This window comes from Rhyacophila brunnea, unplaced genomic scaffold (assembly GCF_057557595.1).
Source record: "Rhyacophila brunnea isolate RB1 unplaced genomic scaffold, BYU_Rbru_1.0 scaffold_17, whole genome shotgun sequence".
In the NCBI taxonomy this organism is placed as follows: Eukaryota; Metazoa; Arthropoda; class Insecta; order Trichoptera; family Rhyacophilidae; genus Rhyacophila; species Rhyacophila brunnea.
This window is the reverse complement of record NW_028232827.1, coordinates 31,442,804-31,461,105: the sequence shown is the minus strand read 5'-3', so window position 1 is coordinate 31,461,105 and position 18,302 is coordinate 31,442,804. Positions and strand designations below refer to the sequence as shown.

The window sequence follows — 18,302 nt, the reverse complement described above, 5'->3', positions numbered from 1 at the left end:
CCAATATGGCGAGGGGTCGCGAACGATGCTGGGTGCCGACAACTAGTCTAAATAATGGATGTATTCACAAATAAAAAAAGCTTCAAATACACACCTACACAGAATACTCTTAGTATTACCTCGCGGAACCATGTGACTGCGTGAATACCATGTGGGAAACGCTGCTCTTAACCTTGGCGATAGATAAGGGGGCCTGCCCAAGATCCAGGAATGGAGGCCTGCTTCAGGATGTGGAGGGCATGCAAGATCCAAGTAGACTTGCATAGGAATAATTAGTATGAAGATGTCTCATCCAAGTGACAGCTCCATACTATTTATTCCTATCCAAGTAAACTTGGATGGCACCCGATCCAAGTACACTTGGACCGAGTGCCATCCAAGTGAACTCGTGACATCTTCATACTAATTATTCCTATCCAAGCTACTTGGACCGCGTCCTACTCATCCAAGTTAACTTGGATAGGAATAAATAGTATGGAGCTGTCACTCGGATAGGAATAAATATGATGAGACATCTTCATACTAAGTATTCCTATCCAAGTCTACTTGGATCGTACTTGGACCGTGTCAACGCGGCTTTACCAATTTGTATATAAGTATCCCTCAGAGACTAGGACGGTGGAGGCAAGAGAAAGACAAATTCAAAAAATCAGAAACGTAAAAATGAGCGAAATCACCAGCAAACAGATTCGAAACAGACTCCCGTTGGTGTGGGTCATGCAGGGAGGTTGACAACCTGAAAACTCGTGGTGTTTGGTAAGGTCGAAGGTGGGAGGACAAGGAAGAACTATATCCAGGTGTACGGATTTTCCCATGACGCAGACCCTGAGTATGACGAGAACGATGGAACCAAACCATGGAAAAGTATAACCTGGGTCCAATCATGAGGTCCCGAAGAACAATAATTATTGGCTGTTAATTACAGACAACTCTTATTCGATAGATGGTCAATCATAAAATAGTTCACTTTATCATCAATTTTATAATAATTACAAGATAAATCATTCAAGTACATAAGTTAGAGATTCAATTTTAACAATGACAATACAGAAAAACGATCTTCTAACCTAACTTTTATGTAAGTAATAATTAATTAATTGCACGAGTCATGGTTTCTAACGAAATACAGGTACCTACTAGCTAATGTTAGGGGTTATAAAAAGCTGCATGGTATTGACACGTATATGAGTACCTACAATAATAAAATTGTACATAGTATGACATACATTGTAATGTTAAATTATTTGGAATGAGAATGTAAACAAAATGTAAATAGGTACTTAGGTGTGTACTTAGATGAAATTGCATTCTATTACCGAATGGCAACATTCAAAGTATTGACCTTTCTGAAGTGCCAAACCGATTTGCCTTGGGTGCAATAACACCTGACAGAAGTGACATTGATCATTCGAAACGATTATGCTATCACGGTTAGACCGTTGAAGTATTTATATATATATATAGCAAAATTACACAAGATATATTTTTGATAATAAGGTGCTAGTCTTACGAATGATACGTGTATTATGTACGAGGAAAGCAAAAGACCGACAAGCATGTAAACTGTAAACACTGATCGACATACCGATGGCAGCAAACTCGTCAGGGGTTCGGCCGCCGGCAATGAGCCAGCGACACCAGTCGATGGTCTCCCACTCGTCGATGGCCTTGTTGGGATGCAGGAGGACATCCAGCAGGCCTCCCAAGAGTTGCAGAGAGCCGCTGGAGCAATCCGCGTGGATGTACCCCGCTGCGCCTCGTTTGCCCTTCCGCATTAACACTTGGGCTGTCGTCGTCGACATTGTGGACCGTACTCCGAATGTCCGAAGGCGACGTGTTGATGCCGGGTCACGGCTCGCGAGCCGTGTCTAATTACAAGGCTAATGACACAGGAGTCACTATACATAAAAAATATACAAACGTCAATCACTAGAACTTTTTGACACGATCATTTTTCACGGTATACACGAGAGCTTTTACGTAAGGCACTGATTTCTTTTACAAGATTCGTAAATCTTCCACATTGTGAACAATAAAAACGCGCGAGGTGAGAGGAGCGGAGCGACACTTGATTTTTAGGAAAACACACTATAACGGGTAATTAAAATCCATCAAAGATGGCATTCCAACATTCGTGAAGCGCAATGAAAATGTGAAATCAACTTCAGGCCGATCAGTGGACAGTGACCTTCGCTGCCAACAAAGCAGAACTTAAAACGTCTACCCATGTCTACCAACATCAACCTGTTCAGATTCCAGTGTTGCCAACCTTACTATAATTATAGTATTTGTACTATAATTTTCGTCCGCGTACTATGTACGATATAAAACCGGTATAGTACGCCCAAAGTACTATAATTTTGAATATCGAAAAAACATGTAAAAAGTACTAAAATTTCGATTTCGATAAATTGATACAAAGTACTATAATTTCGCAATATAAGACGATTTGGAGAACTTGGAAAAAAATTGCTCAAAAAACGTAAAAAAAATCTTTGACTTTGGTATAAAATGAAATTTCTTGATTTCTTCGGTAAGCATTTTTGGTCGGAAGAGGTACCTAAATAAAAAGGGGTCTCAGGGTTTCTCAAATTCTCCGTTATTTTTTTTCAGAGAAAAAAAAACCTATACGTTTTTCAACAGCTGATGACAACGAGTACTATAGTTTTTTCCCAAATACTATAATTTTGGAGGCTCTGTACTATAGTTCCACTTTGAAAAGATGGCAACACTGGATTATTCAGACAAGATCACAAAATATAACAACACAGTCAAGTATATTAGTCTATGGACAACACCAAGTTTAAAAAATCAAGTATGACGTGTGTGGTGGAAAACTAAATTTAATAATATTGTAGGTACATATTTCATTATCCCTAATAATATTTTTGTCGAGCGAAAGGTATAGCGCCTGTACACGTGCATGGAATTACTGTTGACAATTGTGCTTATTTTAAACTGTCATGATAATAACTTTTTCACGTAAAAGTGCTGACTGTCTCTCCAATCTCATTATTTTAGAATTATTAATAACAATGTCCTTGCTTTTTCGTACAAGGTGGTTGTTAGTAATTTTGAACAATCACAAACACCCAGGCCTTGATAAAAACACATACATATTATGTCCTGACCGGGTCGAACCCAGAACTCTCGGGTGGAAGGCAAGCGCCTACGCACTGCACCGCGAGAGCCGCCCTTGAGATCATAAAGGTTAAGAAACGCTGGTTTAGATGAATGATGAAATAATGAAACTGCATCAAAATCTTAGCATTGAAAATTTTAATTATATTCTTCAGTATCAAAAATGGCCACTAAAGCTTTTGTACATATAGGATTTGATTGTAACAATGGACACCAAAAAAACATGCTTTGTGTTATTCCAATTTGAATGAATCATTAGCCTAATAACATTATAGGAATTACTCCATTTTAAACTTGGTATACAATATAGTTATAACTTGTGACAATTTTAATCAACAACTTTATATTATAACAACAATCAACAATTTTAGTAAATCAACAACTTATTAGTTTATGACTAGCCTCAATCACATTGAGCTTCTTTACGAGCTGTTTATTGGCGAATTTACAATCTGCCTGTAAAGTCGCCCAGTGTAATCATCGAATAAGCTAATGAGCAGGTTGTAAACACTCTACCAAGAAAAGTTGAAAGCCGGTCAACTTAACACGCTACACGCCGGCGTGTGGGCCTACTGCATTTGCGCAGTAGAGCGCAGTACCAACCTCCCGGTAAAAAAACGAACTACGTTCTGTCAAAATAGTCACTGGCTTGAGGCTTCTCAGCGAATGGAAAGTTTTGTGTGTAATCATCAAATCGCAGTAGCTGAATCACCCGCTTTTAAATTTGCCAATAAACAGCTCGTAAAGAAGCTCAATTTAATTGATGCTTCATTATTTAGAAGCACAGATAATGTCCGCCATGTTATTAATGATAGCGTTTGTCAACGAGTGGTAGTCGGTCAAAATTCAAACCATTTTATCAATGGTATAGCTAATAACGTACCTAGTCGAACTATAAAAAATAATAATATAATCTTTCAGGTCAAAATCATATCAACAATGCAACAACAAAATAAACAATAAGCAAATATTCAGAATATATCTCAATTATAGATATAGCAAAGGTGAATTAATCGACGCTGGATCCCTAAAAACAAATTTGGACAGTGTAGAGTTACAGCTAGAAGAAAGTAAAAAGGCAGAGACCCTCGTCCAAGATGAATAATTCACAGATGCAGTTTTTGCATTAAAAATACCAATCCGTTTTTATTGCAATTCATTATGAATAGTAATAGTAACACTTTATTTTGCGTTAATTGCATTTTAATATGTCTTTCAGGTCAAAATCATGTCAATGCCACAACAAAATAACCTAAAAGCAAATATTCAGAATAGATATATCTCAATTATAAAAATAACAAAGGTGAATTAATCGGGAATAAATTGATGGCGTATTTACAAGACCGTTTGTGGAGTTTTACGCATGCTGTGGCATCACTGTATATATACTGTTCAATATGTTTATGTAGCGTCTGGAAATTCCTTGGTTACTAAGGGCGTCTATAATTGAAAATTTTTTGATGGAATCAAACGCCTTTTGATAGTCTATAAAACCAAGATATAATGGCAGTTTGTATTCCTGGTAGCCAGCGCTCGAAATGGAAAAGTTTACGAACCGGAACGCTCGGCAATTATCTGAAGATATTTACATAGTTATCAAATTTTATGTGTATTTTATAAAAATAAGTGTGTTAGATTTTCTATTATATAGGCTATCTAGCTTAGACGATCAAAATATTTTTTCCACGAGACGGAGCGTTAATTTTACCGATTTAACGAACCGGAACGGCGCTCCGGTGCACTCCGGTCCATTTCGAGCCCTGCTGGTAGCGCTCTATGATTTCCCTGGCGACCTCTATATGATCCATAGTACTATAGCCTCTGCTGAATCCGGCTTGTTTTCTTGGTTGGTTCTCGTCTGGAACTGTTTCGAGATGGTTTGAGAGTATTTTCGTGAAAACCTTGTACAGAATTGGCAGTAAACTAATTGGTCGATAGTTTTTCAGATCTTAAGTGTCTCCTTTCTTATGGAGAATAATAATGGAGGCATTTTTCCATGACTCTGGGATATTCTCTTCGTGCAGACAAGCTGTGAACAGATGTGCGAGCCCTTCGCTCACCGTCCTCCCGGCCCGTTTGAGAACATCGATAGTCAGCCTATCTTCTCCCGGGGCTTTCCCACTGTTCAAGCACATTATAGCATATTCCACCTCTGTGGTAGTAACCTCGGGAAGAGGATTTCCATATTCTCCGTTCACCAGTCTGAATTGATGTCAGTGTTGTCAGTGTCATCTTTGTATAGAGCGTTGTAAAACTCTACAACAGTGTCCAGGAGATGATCCCAGTTACGCACGATACTTCCATCTTGCGCTTTTAGTGTCGTGATCTGCCGTCTCCCTATTGATAGATGCTGCTTGTTCTTGTGTAAGCTGTTTCCTGATGCAACACTTGATTCTACAAGGTTCATATTGAACTTAAGAAGATCTTCTCGTATGTTTTTACGTAGAGTTTTGCACAGCGTGGAGTACTCGGGATCATTTGCAACCTGTTGCTAGCTTTTCGTATTCCTACGCAGCTTCATAAGATCCAATGTTTTCTTTGAGAGTTTGCTTACTCGTTCAACCACAGCAGCATCTGTCTCTTCCGAAGATTCTATAATGATTTTTGTTATTACCTCGGTGTTTTGTAGGGAGATGGGGTCAATTTCAGCCTGGAAGGCCGCTAGCCTGTTCTCCAGCTCTTGTTGGAATTCGACTCTGCTTCTCAAGCCTCTGTGGACTCTGGACTTCTGCATCAGTTTGGGTCTCTCACGTTTGATGTTAAATCGTACTTTACACCTTACCATTCGGTGGTCGCTGCCAGTATTCAATCTGTTAATGACTGTGTAGTCTAGAAACATATCCTTCTTGTCGGTGAGGATGTAGTCAATTTAGCTGGTTCGTTTTGCTGGGCTTCGCCATGTCCATTTTCGGGAAGGCTTCTATTTGAAGAATGAGTTCATGTTGTAGACATTGTGGTTTTCCGCAAACTCCACTAACATGTCTCCTCGGCCATCCCTGGTGCCATGTCCGAAGTGCCCGACCGCTACATCATCCTGGTTTTGGGATCCGATTCGTGCATTAAAGTCTCCCATGATGATAGTGAAGTGACATTTCCGTTTATTTTTAAACGTACTGATTTCTTCATATAGCTCCTCCACTTCTTCATCAGATGAGTTTTGAGTGAGCGCATAAACTTGCAAAAGCAGAATCTGGTATCTTTTGTTGAGCTGAAGTGTTAAACTTTCTACTCTATCTGAGGAGAAATCAAATTCAACTATGCGGTCTATCCAGAGTCTGTGGATTAAAAATCCGACACCGCTTGTGCGTCCGGTCTTAGCCCCATTATAACAGAGTATATGTCCGATGTGGAGATTAACGATATCGTCTCTCTGTCGTCTTATCTCGCTGAGCCCGACAACATCCCAATGGATTTTTTCAAGTTCTTCGAGCTCTAGAAGTTTGGCATTGCTGGATAATGTTCTCGCGTTATTTGTGGCAATGGTAATCGGTAGGTAGCCGTTTCCGTCTTTCCGGGGATTCTTAGCACCCTCTGCCTTCCCTTGCTGATTGCTGCCGTGATCAGTGTCAGGTTGGCCTTCGGAGAATAAGGGCCGAGATTTTTTTTTGTGTTTTATGGGGGGTATTTGGACATAACACACCACGCTGTCCAGACGGGTTGGTGTGTGGTTTTCTGTCTGGGTTTTCCTTCCCGTAGCCAAGTGATCTCTCGTTTTAAGGTGCCAGAGTTTCGCCTTTAACCCTTCTCTATTGGCTACAGATGGGTTATATATACTGTCATAAGACACACCACATCTGCATTGCCCGTGGGATGCCGCGTGGAGGCTAGAGATAGGATTTGTTGGCTATCCGTAGAGTAGCGTCTCAACACTTTATAGAAATGTACCTATTGGCATTAAATCATTTCATCGAGGCTCTAGCAAACCATTTGCCCTCCTCTGAATATGAGTGGCCTAGGCCAAAGCTTTTTTTTTTTTTCTTTATTTTCTAGATGCCTTTATGGATACCTCGCATTTACTATCGAGGTTTCTTAAGGACTTTGGCACGCAAACTACTCTAGTTGATGCTAGTCAAATGAAAATTGTGCCGGCTGAGAGAATATGCCTTATTGAAAACTGTTCTTCTACCCGCATCGGGTATTGCTAATTTGAATTCGGCCAGGGCATATGAAACCGCCTTGCAAAAACCCTGGAAAATTCTTTGTAGCGCAAGGCGGTGGTGATTCTGATGAATATTTTGTCGTATTCACTGGGAACTGAGGACTGCGATTTTTAGTCGAGTTTTTTCCCGTGGTAAAAGAAATGACGCATAGGACTGATATTATAAGTATATACTTATCCTATCTTATATGATTGCAGTCACTGGATCTGAAAGGCATGAATCATCATTACATGTCACCATTTATTATTTTTATTCTTTTTATTACATCAATACAGAAATTAAAAAGTGCATCTCTTCCGGCCTCGTTTGGTCCCCGGATGGTCTCGAATGTCCGGATCTTCCATCTGTAATAAAAAGCTTTCAGGTTGTGCCGCTCCTTGCTAAAGATTTAACAATCTAGGAGTAAATGTAAGACGTCCTGCACCGCGATTTCCTAACTCTCGTCTCGTGTGGCACCAGACGAGATGACGTAATTGTGACGTCACGCTCGAGGCATGCCGACCGCGCACAGAATAACCATAGAAAATTTTATTATGATACACCTATATGTGTATGGTGACAATGAATAGCGCCGCTGTCTGACCACTCGCTATTTTCTCGAATGCTATTATCACTCCGGTAGTACGTCAAAATGATGTCATATGACGTCATCTCGACCGGGAAGCTTGCACTCGCAAGTTCTAACATAGAGCCCCTGGTCGCTTCCGTCGTCGCATGGACACTTTCCATCAGATGTTATTTTAAACCGGTGCAGGTATGCTCGCATGACTCCGTGACCTGTAAGAATCTGAGTCATCTCAAAACACAGCCCCTTATGCACCCTGACGTCTCGTGCTGCTTAAATTGAAGGTAAAAACTTTCGGGTCAACTCCCCTGTCGATGAGTTTATGTATCGTGAGTTCCATTCGTTTTTTACCATATCTGAAATTGTAATTTTCGCGTAGCTCAGAGGAAATTTGTCATAAGCTATTGCGGTCTTGGGTTCAGAGGCACCATGCCGAGCCAATTTGTCAGCTCTTTTATTTCCTTCTATCCCGGTGTGTCCCCTTATCCACTTGAAGTGCACCTCGGGGTGGCGCCGTCTCAGTAGAGCGGACTCGCTGTGAATAGAAAAGACAATCGGATTAGTAGACAAGTGATCTCCAATTGCTTAGATTGAGCTTTTGGAGTCCGAATAAATACAAATACTATGGTTTTCGGTGAGCTTTCGCTGGATTGGATCTGAGCCTGCCCACTCCAGAGCGCATTGGATGGCATAGAGCTTGGCCTGCATTACCGTACAATAGCTGGCAAGGCGGTACTTACGAGCCGCTATCTCACTCTCATGGTGCTTTAGCTGGATTGAACAGCCTCATTGTTCTTTCAACCTCCTCGAGAGTGAAGTTCTCGTCGTCATATCTCTGAAGGAATCGAGGCGGCATTTCGGATCAATGTCTGTTGCTCCGCTTCGTTTGCAATACTCTCGTCTGGAAAAAAATACGCAAGAAGAGCCTCTGCAGATTCGAGAGCCGAAGAGGTCATGCGACCGTTGATTGTCAGAGTTTCAGGCGGTTTGAACGCCTTACTTTTGAGCAATCTCTGAAGACTAGACCATACATTCTCTTTTCCCTGAGCCGAGCAATGGCTCTTCCAGCTTTCTAATTTCGCTTCCGCAATCGCAGTTTCATACTTATTCTTTGCGGCTTCAAAAATCTATCAAACTCCATATAGTAGAAAAGTTTTTCTATCACGAAACAAGAACATTAATTATTTACCGTTGTAGCCTTTGCGTTAGGCAGGTATGGTAGAAAACGTGACCACATTTTGTCCCGTAGACGCGGTCAACTCAATTGAAAATATTGTTGCATATATCGCAGTAATGCGTCATCGCTATGAATCTGAAATAGAAAGAAATGTTTCAATAATTAAGGTGTCCCAACATTGCCCGCGGCACACATCACAAAAATAAAATCCAACACATGCAAAATGATATGTTTAATAGATAAATCGTATGACGATAATATCACTTAACAATTTTATTATTACCTATTGTTGGACCAAGATATTGCGTTTTACGATGGCTTTCTCCCTTGTTTTAGACAGTCTGTTATAAGAAAATCCACTTTGATTATCTTTAAATAAAGGAATTGCAATTTTTATTTAGGGTATTCGAAAAAAGAACAGACAGCTGAAGTTCCGTTTCTCAATAATAAACAAAAATATTAAGCTGTCAAATGTTGCTTATAATAGATAATAATCTCTATATATATAAAAATCTCGTGTCACGGGGTTGTGGTCGCACTCCTTCGAAACGGCTCGACCGATTTTTATGATTTTTTTAATGTTTATTTGTTAGGTATGAGAATAGGTCATTAAGTGTTCATACCGTTAGGTGATTAGGGTATCTCTATCGAGAAAAAAATTTCTTTAATTTTTTTGACAAATTTTTTTTTTGTATTTTTTTTTATTTTGCATCAAAAAATACCTATAACCCACATTCTTTTCCACCCTCCCATTTTTTAATTACGATGTTTGTATGATCAAATTTAACCGTCGTTCGTATTTCAAACAGAACGAAATTATTTATGTTTTTGAATGACAAATGGCGCTACGTCCGAGAAGAATTCAAGAGAAGCGTAGCGTCATTTTGACATTTTATTCGGCATATCACAACGCAGTGCGTGCAAAACTTTGTACGATTTATTTTAATGTATTTATTTGTGTGGGTGTATTACTTACAGTGAACAATGCCAGCAAGACGCAAGGGGGACCATTTGGGGTGTCGAACGAATAAAGCGACATAAATGCGAAATAGTAGAGCAGAAAAAACAGACGAACAAATCCAACAAGATAACGAAAATGTGCGTGTGAGCATGTCGCAATTGTGTGCATCTCAATCACAAGAGGCACGAGCTGAACAAGATCAACAACGACAATTGGAACGGAGCCAAGCGCGTCGGTTCGTAGTTAAAACACGCAGAGCAAATGACCGACAACGCCAACAAGTACATTGAGCATTTACATCCGCTTCGTTCCTTCGTCTCGCATTCGAGTACGAGCCAGATATTGTATATTCCGCTCATCCGAAAAAGCTGATTGGTGCGATGCTATGGACAAAGAATGTCCCCATTGTCATGCGCTCAAATTCAAACATGAGTCAGCCGGGATGTGTTGCGCATCAGGATAAGTGCAACCAGTGGTGCACCCAGGGGGAGGGGGCAAGGGGTCCTGGCACCCCCCAAAAATGAAAATTATCAGAATGATTTTAAACATTGGAATTGAAAGCCAATAAACTATACCTTTGGGCTTCGACAAATAAAGACACGGCAAAAAAATGATTTGTTATAATTCTCCAGCACCCTTTTTAGAAAAATTTCTTAGATTTTAATTTGTAACACAAAAATTTCAAAATACTAATGTCAGGTTTTTTTAGAAACACAATCCTTAATGGAACTGTCAAAAAATTCTCGGTGTCCACCCGAATTCCGGAGTGGTGTAGGTCATGGCTGAGGGGGGCTGACAGAGCTCTAGCCTGGAGGCCCGAGCTGTGGGGGGCCCGGCGTGTCGGGTTGACCAGATAAGTGAGATAAACACACATCATAAATTAGCTTTAATAGTAAAAAAAGTCGCCTGCGGCGCTATTATACTTCATGGCCATGAACATTTTCAATTACTTATATAATTGTGCAATATATTTTTTGATTATTATGTGTCGATACTCGACAGCTCCATTATTAAAGTAGATGTATTAAAAATCGCCAATAATTCACTGATAAGTACCCCTAATTTGAACTGAAACACAATTTGAAGAACGTTAATGTAGTGTTTCACACTGCCTTTAATCTTAGCGGTAGGTAGGGGCCCGCCAAATATCGTAGCCTGAGGGCCCGTTTCAGGATGTGGGGGCCATGGTGTGGGTACACCGAGTGCAATAGACAAAAGACCGATAAACGAGAAATTAGGCTGTGAAGAAGTAAAGATCCTATGGGACTAATTTACATTCTCCTCCTTGCCCCCCCCCCCCAATATTAAATCCTGGGTGCGCCACTGAGTGCAACTACCAGAAATTGAGACACCACCAGAACCATTGAACGGCTTGCTCATCGGCACGGTTCCAGATTCAAACCTGTTCCTGAAGTCCATTCGCATATTCAATTCATGCTTCCAAATGACTTCGTTCGGAGCAACAGAAATAGTTCACAATACTGCAGCAATGGTCAACAATTCCATTCAACGTTCAAAATCAAAGGCCAAGTGTACCACACAGTAGGCTCATCGCTGCCAATGCCAAACGAACCACATAATTTTTTACAAATCTACTTCATGGGCGGTGAGGACATCAATCGAGTGAATGCACGTTGCGGCTACAATAACCTCAATTCGCCTAATGCCAGGCGTATCGTCGGCGAACTGGACCCCCTATTGAATGAGCACAATGGATTATTGAAATTCTTCGCTGAAATTCACGAATTGCAAAGTGACAATTACGCTAGTGTCAACGATCCTGATAAAACACCAGCTGGAGAGCACGTGCGTCGATTCGATGCGCCTGTTGTTGACGACGTTGCTGGAATCATGGCTGGCGACCGCACATCGACGCGAGAAATCGTGATTCTAAGAAGAAAAAATAATCTGGAGTTCATCGCTGACACACACCGTTCATACGACGCTCTCCAATATCCGCTAATTTTCTGGAAGGGACAAGACGGATATTGCATAAACATTAAACAACACGATCCCGCCACAGGTAATTCATTCATTATGAACATCATTACTCATTTTGAACTGAGAAAATAAATGATTGGTGTTTTTTTGTTTTTATCGGCGGTCATTGTCTACAGCGCTCCATTCCTCTTTCTGTCATAGATCCCATCCCCACACACTTACAAACAATACATTCGTTATTTTTTATTCAACAACCAAAATATTCACTAGAAATAATTTATATGGCAGAACAACGTTTGCCGGGTCAGCTAGTATAATATATATATAACAAAAATTGGAAGTTCAAGAATAAACTTTGAAAATTTAATGTAATTGGGTAGGTATACTTAGAAATTGAACACACAGTACTATAATATGCTGTAGATTTCTTTTAAAATATTAACACAATTTCGAGTTTCATAAATAAATAATTTAAACTGGCATTCATTAAACGATATTATACTATAGTTAAGGCACGTTTTAATACAAAATAAAATTTAGATATGTTTTTTTCAATTAAAATTGATGATGCCGTGAAAGTGATAAACTATGTAGGTATGTAAAGTCAAGACCACTTCAATCCAGATTATTTAAAATTTTGTGCGATGAAATGGGTAGGCCTGTATCTAGTGGACACAAAGCATTTTGGGTCTTGTGACTAGATGTACGCCGTCGCGCGCCTGGCAGCCGATGACCGCGTATTCATACGTATACGTACATACACAATTGACGAACCGAATCATTGTTTTGATTTGACTGTACGTCACACATAATATTAGTTTTTTCATGTTTACCTTTAATTATATGTCTATCTCATCAAACGCTGCATCACACAATCGTTTTTATTGACCAAAAAAATATTTTTCTGTTTATTAAAGTAGGTAGCTCAAAATAAAAGTTCAGTCTAAAGGCCATACAAAATCAACTTTTTACGAAATGGCAAAAATACTAATGAATATTATTTAGCACCTCACACTTTTCAGAAAATTTAAATATCAATTAAAAAGTGTATAAAAATAAAATGAGAGAGAGTGTGTGATTAAAGTTGTAATAAAAAAAACGGATTTTTATAGACGCATATGGTTGATCCCATTTGAAACACTTTGTCCTAACTATTTTGATGCAATTATTATTTATTATATTTACATCCAGAAGAAATTTTAATTGTAACCAAAAGCCATGTTATAGGTACCGTAATCCAGTGCGTGTATCCATTCGAAAATAGCTTAAAAACATGTACAATAATTGCATCATTCTGTGATGAATCAGTCAAAACTTACTTTGCAAGCCAAACCAATGGAAATGATGATCATAGTATTTCTCTGCGGGAATGGAAATCCAAATCGTTGTCATATTTTTTAATGTTACTTTCTTTCGGTTGGCAGCACTGCTTTTAATCATTCGTGGACAGCGGGCGGCTGTCAGATTTATCAACCATCAATTTTTTGCCAGTGCGAATGGAGGTGTTAATTGTCAAAGTTCCTTTGCTCGATTTGATAGTTAGATAATATTAAATCATCCGTTAAATATAATATATAATAAATTAGCGATCTAGGATAAATTATGTTGTGATGGCCTCCTTAGAAAATATTGAGAAGGAATATCCCCTTCACTGGCTCGTCTGGGATAATTCCTTCCAACAACTTCACGAAGAGATCTCCAAAAATGTGGTAAGGAAACGTAGTAGCAAGTGTATCATATATATTCACAGAATTCTAAATATGATGCTCTTTTCAACTTCAGGATTTACTCTAACTTATTTTTAATGTAACTTTGTGAGTGGGATTATTTGAGGCTTTCCCATCATTTTTCTTAAAAGTTAAGTTCTAGTGGTGTCCCCGAAATATGACAGATCACATCTGATCGATGCAGTGTTGCTAATTTATGATTTTTGATACGATAAACCCAATGGGTTGGAGAATGGTCAGCAACCGTTCCCTGTAAACAATCTGTTGAGATCCACTATTTGGAAACCTAGGAGCTCCTGTACACTGTAGATCTCTGTGTCATGATAACCAACCTAAGCTTTAATAGAAGCAGGACCACTGAATGCTGGCAAATGCAGACGATTCATAAAATTAATAGGTAATTCAATACATATCACAATTACCAGTTAAAATTGCATGTCAAATTATTTGATAAGTATGTTTTTACTATTCACATTGAATTGCAATAAACACGCATTGGTATTTTTAGATTTAAATGTACGTATAAGACAATACCAATACAGCTGCGAATCGGTTTGTCGCACCAATGGCGCCACTGTAGAATGACTCCAGTATACTATTCAGCAGTGGCGAAGGGTGGAGGTACGCTGTTAAGATTCGCTATAAATAGTGCACACTAAAGTTTTTTAGTCATATTTATTTGTTTTTATTGAACTAAGACTACAATTTACAGACGGTGTTAGTTAGTTTTTAAAAATCAATTAAACCATGCCTAAACGAAACCATAATAGTTTTGGTCTAATTTGGGCAATACGACAAAATTGTGCACACTTTTTCATTCATTGTTATTTGTTTTCGTTGGATTAAAAATACATATTACACATATTGTTGGTTAATTCTTTTTAATTCATTAAGCCCTGCTTATACCAAACTATAATAAATAAAAAATATTATTATATTTATAAAATATTCAAAGTTATGTATGATTTAATTGTATAATGTTAGATATTTTATAGATAGACATGTATTTTTTGACTATTATCTATTATGGCTTGGTTTCTCAGGGTTTAATTAAATTTTAAAAACTAACCAACACTGTCTGTAAAATGTAGTCTTATTTCAATGAAAACAAATATGTATGTCTGAAAAAGTTTAATGTGCACTGTTTATGGCGGATCTTAACAGCCTACCTTCACCCTTCGCCACTGCTATTCAGTCATGTTTAGTCAAACGTATTTTTTCTATTTCCAATAAATATTTTCATTATTAGAATGAATTATTATTTCGGTAATAAATAAACATTATTATGCATCGTAAGCCATCTCTCTCTCTCTCTCTCTCCAGTCGTTCCCAATCGGCCTCTCTGCATCCCTCCTGACAATGTCTGTCCATCTCTTTTTGGAATGGTCCAGGAACTAAGTGCCTAATCGAGTTCCTTTATAAATCTTACAGAGGCTTTAGGTGCATGCATCTCAAATCGCAACCAACCCTTCCGAGTCTTTGAATCTCCAAGACGTTAACTATATTAATTGCAGGAATTTTATTATCTGTATTTCCATTATCCGGATGAAACGGGGATTAAGATGATCCGCATAACGAAAAATCTGGATAATCGAGAGGAACGGAAATTTGGAATTTACTAAGAGTCTTTTCAAACGTTCTCCCATGGTGTTCTTCAATGTTGACATATCTACATAATTTCTACTCTCTCCTACCATGTAGCGAAAATTCTTTTAATCAATTTCTTAATGGAAAGGCGCTTTAATGTTTTGGTTACAACCTAATCCAGTGGTTGTATTATAGACAAGACATTAATTAGTGGAAGAAATTTTAACTTAACTTCGGCAATTCAACTATCAAGTTTAAAAATCTCACTGTTCATCCATATCTTCTTCTTGTATTTTAGATTATTTGATTTTCTAATGAGAAATAGCGGGAGTCTGTGGCTGTCTTTTCTGTTGAAATTATTTGTTTTGCACAATCCAGATAATGGAAGATCTTGATAATGGTGTTTCTGCTATATTTATAATTGTAACCTGTTATTTCTGTCATATTTGTTTACCATTAGTAATTTTATATTAAAATTGTTTATTTAATTTACACATTACGTATTTAGCTCTCTTTCATATCCTTTGCCGCATTCCTGAAGGTGGTTATCACTGATATTGAAGATTAATTATAATTTTCCATCTGGAAGGCACTTGACCATGCAATCTCCTTTTCCTGCAGGGTGCTAGGATTTTTTATGACAACGTTTTCAAAGAATTAAAAGAATGTGTTACGTATATGGAGATGAGAGACGTTTTTTGATACTAACACTTCCAATATGTAGACATTATTATTGTGTGCAAAACACCATATTTGTATGCATTAACTGTTTTACTATTGAAACATAATATTTTTAATTTTCTATCGTAAAATAAATTCAGCTCTGTCATTTTTCTTTATAATCATTCATTAAATTGTATTATTTTTCCACTCTGCTGAATAGGCGTCCCTGATTTTGTTTTAATATAAAGCGATCACGAATATATCAGAAATTCAATTAACTTGTTTGAATAAGATTAGATACAGGGTAAATAGGGCATAATAATTCCATAAAAATCATTCATTTAGCTTCCTCGTTACTTTGAAATTGACTTGATATACAATATTAATTGTATGAAATGTTACCAATTAGTTTTTTACTTGATGCTTATTTCGTTTGTCACATTTTAAGTGAGCAGAGACAAATCGTATATTTTTGTTGTCTTGATCGGTGATGCCGACTGTTGTTGACATTATATGCTAGTTAGAGTAATAAAATATGTATGATTTATCTAATTCTGTTGCGACTAATGCAACTTTTATTGTACCATCTTTGGAAAGTCGACGTTCTATATCTGATCAATATTTTCTTTTTAAAATTATCAATGGTTTTGTTGACTCACCAAACCTACTCGAAAGGGTGGGTTTCCATTGTCCATCAAGATTTACGAGAAACCAAACTTTGTACCATATCAGTCGTAGCAATTCTAATTATGCACAAAACTCTTTTATTCGGCGCTCTTGTTTAAATTATAATATGTATTTCTCCACCGTTGATCCTTTTAATAATTCATCTGTTTCATTTAAACGCGCTATCTCCAAAATTTTGTATAAATAGATATATATATTTATATTTTTTTTTTATGTTACTTTTTTTGTATATAATTTAATTTTTCATTATACTTTTTTTACCTCATTTTTCTCATGTAATTTTCTTATGTAATTTCTTTATATTTATGTTATTCTTACTTTCTGTCTTGTTAGGCTTAACTATATTATAATGCATTCATGGAAACTTTGCTGGTTGCAATAACTTTTCATTATTATATTTTAAATTTTTGTAATCAATATGTACCTAACTGTTTCCTTAATAAAAAAAAAAAAAATATATATGGCAACAAAAAATATCTAGAAACTAGCATAAAACAAGTCACACAGACCTACAAACTTATCTAAAGAATGGCCAAAAATGGAACTACGAACTACCATAGGACGCCATTTTCAAAATGTCATTCGAATGTCAGATTTTGTCCAGTTACGAGTCTTGATTGGGTAGTTTTCGACAGTAGCTCCCCTATTCCATTCTTCAGATAAGTTTATAATTTATAATTTTTTTAATACTTTATAATTTGAATCTGAAAATTATATTACTGAAATAAAATGTAGATCGAATATGCGGAATGAAGAAGTAGACTGATTCGATTTGAGTTTCTTCAAATCAATAAGACAGGCAACGGTTGGATCTAGGCGTGCGCCCTTCTACCCATCTTCAATTTCTATGAATTTGGTCAGTAACTTTTGACCCGTATATCAGTATCACATTCGACTGACAGCTCGTGTGAGCCCGTTCAGTAGACAACAGTTGGATGTAGGCGCGCATCCCTCTGCCTGCTCGTACTCGTAATGAATTGTTGCAAGTGTGTTATTTTCGAAAGTAACTTCGTAACGTTTAGAGATATTGAAGTATAATTCTACTATATCGGTACCAACAATGCTGTCTATAAGCTGTGCAAGTTTCATTATTATTATAAGGGAACGAACCAACAGAATGATATAGACAAAATTAAAAAAAAAAACTATATTTTGGGTATCATGGAAATAGTCGAAAGGTTGATCAATAGACAAATATTTCTAAATCACGGACTGATGCTTTAATTTTATTGTTAGTATAAGTTACAAAAGCGTATTGATAAGATATGCAGTCAACAAAAATGTTATATACCAACAGGATGATACATTGTTGAAAGACATTTTACGACTTAATATGAAAAGTGATTTATATGGTTTCCACTTACACACGTTTTTTAGCAATGACGACAACCTTTCTCGTAAAGTCCTTAACCCCTCTGTACGTAGCAATATTGTTATCTATACTTTATTTTTTTCTCTGTGGCCAACACGGAAAATCAATAAACCACTTTTTTTTCAATGGTTAACATAAATAATTTAGAAACATACAACATAACAGAGCCCCCTCTAAAGCAACCCAACCCGCATATCACGAGGCCCTACATTTGAGTGAAGCAGTTTTTTACTACTGAGAATGTCTCAATAGCAGATACCCAAGACTGAGGTCACCCCACACACTCAAGCGTGCTTTGACTGGGTTCATAAAAACTTACTA

The 18,302-nt window shown here is 37.5% G+C and overlaps 3 protein-coding genes across 3 annotated transcripts in view; 1 reads left to right on the top strand and 2 right to left on the bottom strand.

Moving 5' to 3' along the window:
• Positions 1–2,226, bottom strand: part of Ubr3 (Ubr3 ubiquitin ligase) — a 186,993-nt gene extending 184,767 nt beyond the window's left edge. Inside the window, exon 1 of the mRNA XM_085944479.1 lies at positions 1,586–2,226. Coding sequence (XP_085800605.1) covers positions 1,586–1,802 — 217 coding nt within the window. The 5' untranslated portion in view covers positions 1,803–2,226. The remainder of the gene's footprint in view (positions 1–1,585) is intronic.
• A 3,835-nt stretch (positions 2,227–6,061) lies between these two features.
• Positions 6,062–8,574, bottom strand: LOC147073949 (protein CFDP2-like). Its single transcript, XM_085944708.1, has 2 exons — positions 8,490–8,574; positions 6,062–6,717 (listed from the first exon to the last, which is right to left on the bottom strand). Exons 1-2 carry the CDS (start codon positions 8,572–8,574, stop codon positions 6,062–6,064), a joined length of 741 nt encoding a protein of 246 aa, XP_085800834.1.
• A 4,147-nt stretch (positions 8,575–12,721) lies between these two features.
• Positions 12,722–18,302, top strand: part of LOC147073948 (ankyrin repeat domain-containing protein 13D) — a 33,624-nt gene continuing 28,043 nt past the window's right edge. Inside the window, exon 1 of the mRNA XM_085944486.1 lies at positions 12,722–13,654. Within this exon, the coding sequence (XP_085800612.1) occupies positions 13,556–13,654 (99 nt within the window). The 5' untranslated portion in view covers positions 12,722–13,555. The remainder of the gene's footprint in view (positions 13,655–18,302) is intronic.